The sequence below is a fragment of the Bidens hawaiensis genome, unplaced genomic scaffold (genome assembly GCF_021521415.1).
Source record: "Bidens hawaiensis isolate Kalapana, Puna unplaced genomic scaffold, B.hawaiensis_p1.1 tig00030794_1, whole genome shotgun sequence".
Taxonomy (NCBI): Eukaryota; Viridiplantae; Streptophyta; class Magnoliopsida; order Asterales; family Asteraceae; genus Bidens; species Bidens hawaiensis.
In genome coordinates, this window is record NW_027495149.1 from 52,982 (window position 1) to 56,282 (window position 3,301).

The 3,301-nt window shown below is 32.7% G+C and overlaps 1 protein-coding gene across 1 annotated transcript; it reads right to left on the minus strand.

Annotated features, from left to right (window-relative positions):
* Nucleotides 1-356: 356 nt before the first annotated feature.
* Nucleotides 357-845, minus strand: LOC143581029 (protein S40-4-like). Its single transcript, XM_077063908.1, has one exon. The coding sequence runs from the start codon at nt 843-845 to the stop codon at nt 357-359; it is 489 nt and encodes a 162-aa protein (XP_076920023.1).
* Between the last annotated feature and the right edge of the window lie 2,456 nt (nt 846-3,301).

Genomic DNA, 3,301 nt, shown 5'->3' on the forward strand with positions numbered 1-3,301 from the left:
GCTTTAATTTATGACAATATAATAAATATGTTACCTATAGGTCTTTCTTTATGGTTGAAACTAAGCATTTTGTACGACCGATCATGTGTTTCAGGATTTTGTCCACGACAAACATGACACCCGTGAAACTAATAAACAAAATGATGTAAAAAAAATATAGTCTAAAACATTAAAAAAAATTACATAAAAATGAAAAAAAGAACATGATAACATACATGTTGAAAATGAGAAATGGGAAGTTATTTACTCTTCGATTTACGAGATCGAGAGACATTGATCCATAATGTTAGACTTACAAAGTTACAACCATCGATCGGTTAATGTTAACTTAATATTATCCGATGGTGTCACAACAATTAATCTTGTTCAAAACCGGTTTGCTTCCAAATAGCATTTCTAACCCTACTCAAATCTCTACCTTTTAATGTTCTTCCAACACCTTCATGAACCGAAAATGAAGCAATTCTAGTCCTTGCTAAATACTCATGTGGAGGCAGCTTACTACCCTCGTACTCATCCTCATCCTCATCCTCGTCCTCGTCCTCGTCATCATTGTCTCTCGTCTCATGACGTTTGTACTCATGTCGCAAAATCTTTGACCAGTCAGGCACGTTGACTGGCAATGATTTTGCGGCCGTTTCCATAGGTGATTTTTTTTGTTGATGAGCTTTCAATGGGAACTTTGTTTTTCTAGCTATGGGATTTTGATGGTCGTGTGAATTGTCGTCCCCGGTTGTGTTCCATAGGTCGGACTCGTTCATTTCGAAGGTGTCGGTGCCACCGCCACCACCGAGATAAAGGAACCTTGATCTTTGGTCATGGTGGTGGAATTTTCTTGTTGCCATAGGAGAGGGGTGTTTGTTGTTTGTGTGTGTTTATGGGAAGTGAATAAAAGTGGGTATGGGGTTTGATCGGTTGGCGTAAGTGCTTGGTGATGGGTCACACAATGTATATATATAATGTTGTAATGGATAAGCCCGGCTAATTTCTGTATTTTTATAATAAATATAACAATGGTTGATGTGAAAATATGAAGTTATATAAAGCATCCTTAATGTTTTAGAATAATTACATAAATGAGTAATGATATATTGACATGCAACTTGACTTTAGCCCCTAACACAACATTGTTTTTTTAGTTTGTATTTATGTAACTTATAAGGAATGTTTTTTATGGGATATTAATGACGGAGATAGTTCTCCTACAGAGAAAACTATATATATAATTATTATATATATAGTTTATTGATGATTGAAGGTGAACATGATTAACCACATTGGGTGTCAAAGGTTTAAAACACCATTTACTAGTTTTCAACGACGTGTTGATGACAAGGCAGTTATCAAAAGACGAATGTCGTTATGGTTCAGTCATCTCATCTAACCCGGTCGTTTTAATTGTTGTTTCTCGAAACTGTAGTCAGCTGCTTAACCCAAAACTTCATCAAATCCGTCGAGGTAGACCACATCATGAACACCTTTAGAAAACTCGGTTACTGTATTTGATAATTAAATAAATCTAGGGAGAGTTGGAAACGTCAAGCAATGAAGGGCATATCGGTCTTTTTTGGTTCTCGATATTAATCAGCAAGAGATGGGTGCTCATACAAAAAATAAATAAATGCATAAACGACACGATCATTTCAATGGGGGGATGTTATGTTATTAGAGAGAACATCAAGGTGTGATTTAGCAACATTGTAGGCCAGAAGGAATAGTGTAGACGTGTGTCCTCAGTTTACGGGGGACCCTTTGATGGTGATCAATAATAGAGAACTTGGATCGACTAAATTATGCTATAAAACGTAAGTGACATTATTAGTGGCCCTACTTATCATTAAATTATTCTCTCTTTTATATAATTTGCAATTCTTTTTTTGTTTAATAAGATTAAAGTTGTGTGATACCTTGTATAGTTTATAAAGTATTTGCTATATATTTTCTGAAATTTAAGGTTTGTATACTAATAATTATTGGGTTAAGTAACATTTACCTACTACATGACAATTTTCAATATACATTTAAAAAAGAGACAATTTTTTCAAAGTATGATAATGTGACATCAGGATAATATTTATCAGTTATTAGTTATTATTGTTATTTTGTCTTGTAGTAACTTGTAATCAAATTAATTGGCATAAGTATGGATGTTTGGTGATGACTTATTGGTTTAACTGAATCAAAGGCATCAAGTGTTTATCCTTTATCAAAGTGGTGTGCGCTTTGAGTTCTACAAAGCGGATATTAGGAATGGATTTTAGGGAGGGTGTATGTTCTTCATTCAAAAAAAAAAAAATAAGGATGTTCTGGTCTCTGATCCGATTCGATATGTTTTAACGGGATTTATGGGCCAAACAAGCAATAATGGATTTTTGAGAGACTATATATAAACTAGTCGGGTTGACTTGGTTGATCGGGCCATCAAAATAGTTCGGTTTGGTGGGCTCTTAATACGAAATCTTACCATCAAGTATTCGAAAGTTTTAACACATGACAAGCTAAAAAATGAACCAAACTTTAAACATTTAAGTTAATAATGTATAGTAACATAACTAAAACTAAAATTACTTATATTTGTAATAACTGTTAGAACCGTACACATAACAATAGCTATTTTTTTTATGAAAAGTATATAGATTAAAAATGTAACTTTTATTTTTATTATCTTGATCGATTAGTCAACCCAACCAGTTCTAAACGTAAACCAAATTGCGAAAGCCCAATTCTTTCAAACCGTAAATCGAACAGTATAATTGCGAAATCAGCTGATTTAGTGAGATTTGAGTAGTTTCAACCGTTCTTGAACATTAGAATAATGTATTCGAATTAGTCACCTCAATTGTTATAAAATACTTTAGGTTTATAAAATACTATCTTAAATGAATTTGCTAACCACGTCTACAAAGTACAAACTACAAAATAAAAAAGTTTATCTTTAATACTCTTACCGATTCATCATTTTAACTTTTATCATGCTACTATTATGTGGTTGGAAATCGTCCACAGGTTTTGGTAGGATTTAAACATGTCTCACTCACGAGGTTTGCATGGTAAACTTATAATAATTTATAGATTAGTTTATGTAATCTTCATTAGACCCTTGAATTATATATTGAGTTCACTTAAGACTTGACATTTGGATTTTTTTTTTTATAATTTGATATTCCAAGACAAAAAGACAATTACATCTCATAGACGTAGCCGAAAAAGATGAGGGGTAAAGATAAGGAGGAAAAAACTGAAAATGATTACAAATAATTGACTATTTTAATTAGAGAAACCACGTAACTAATTTCCACTT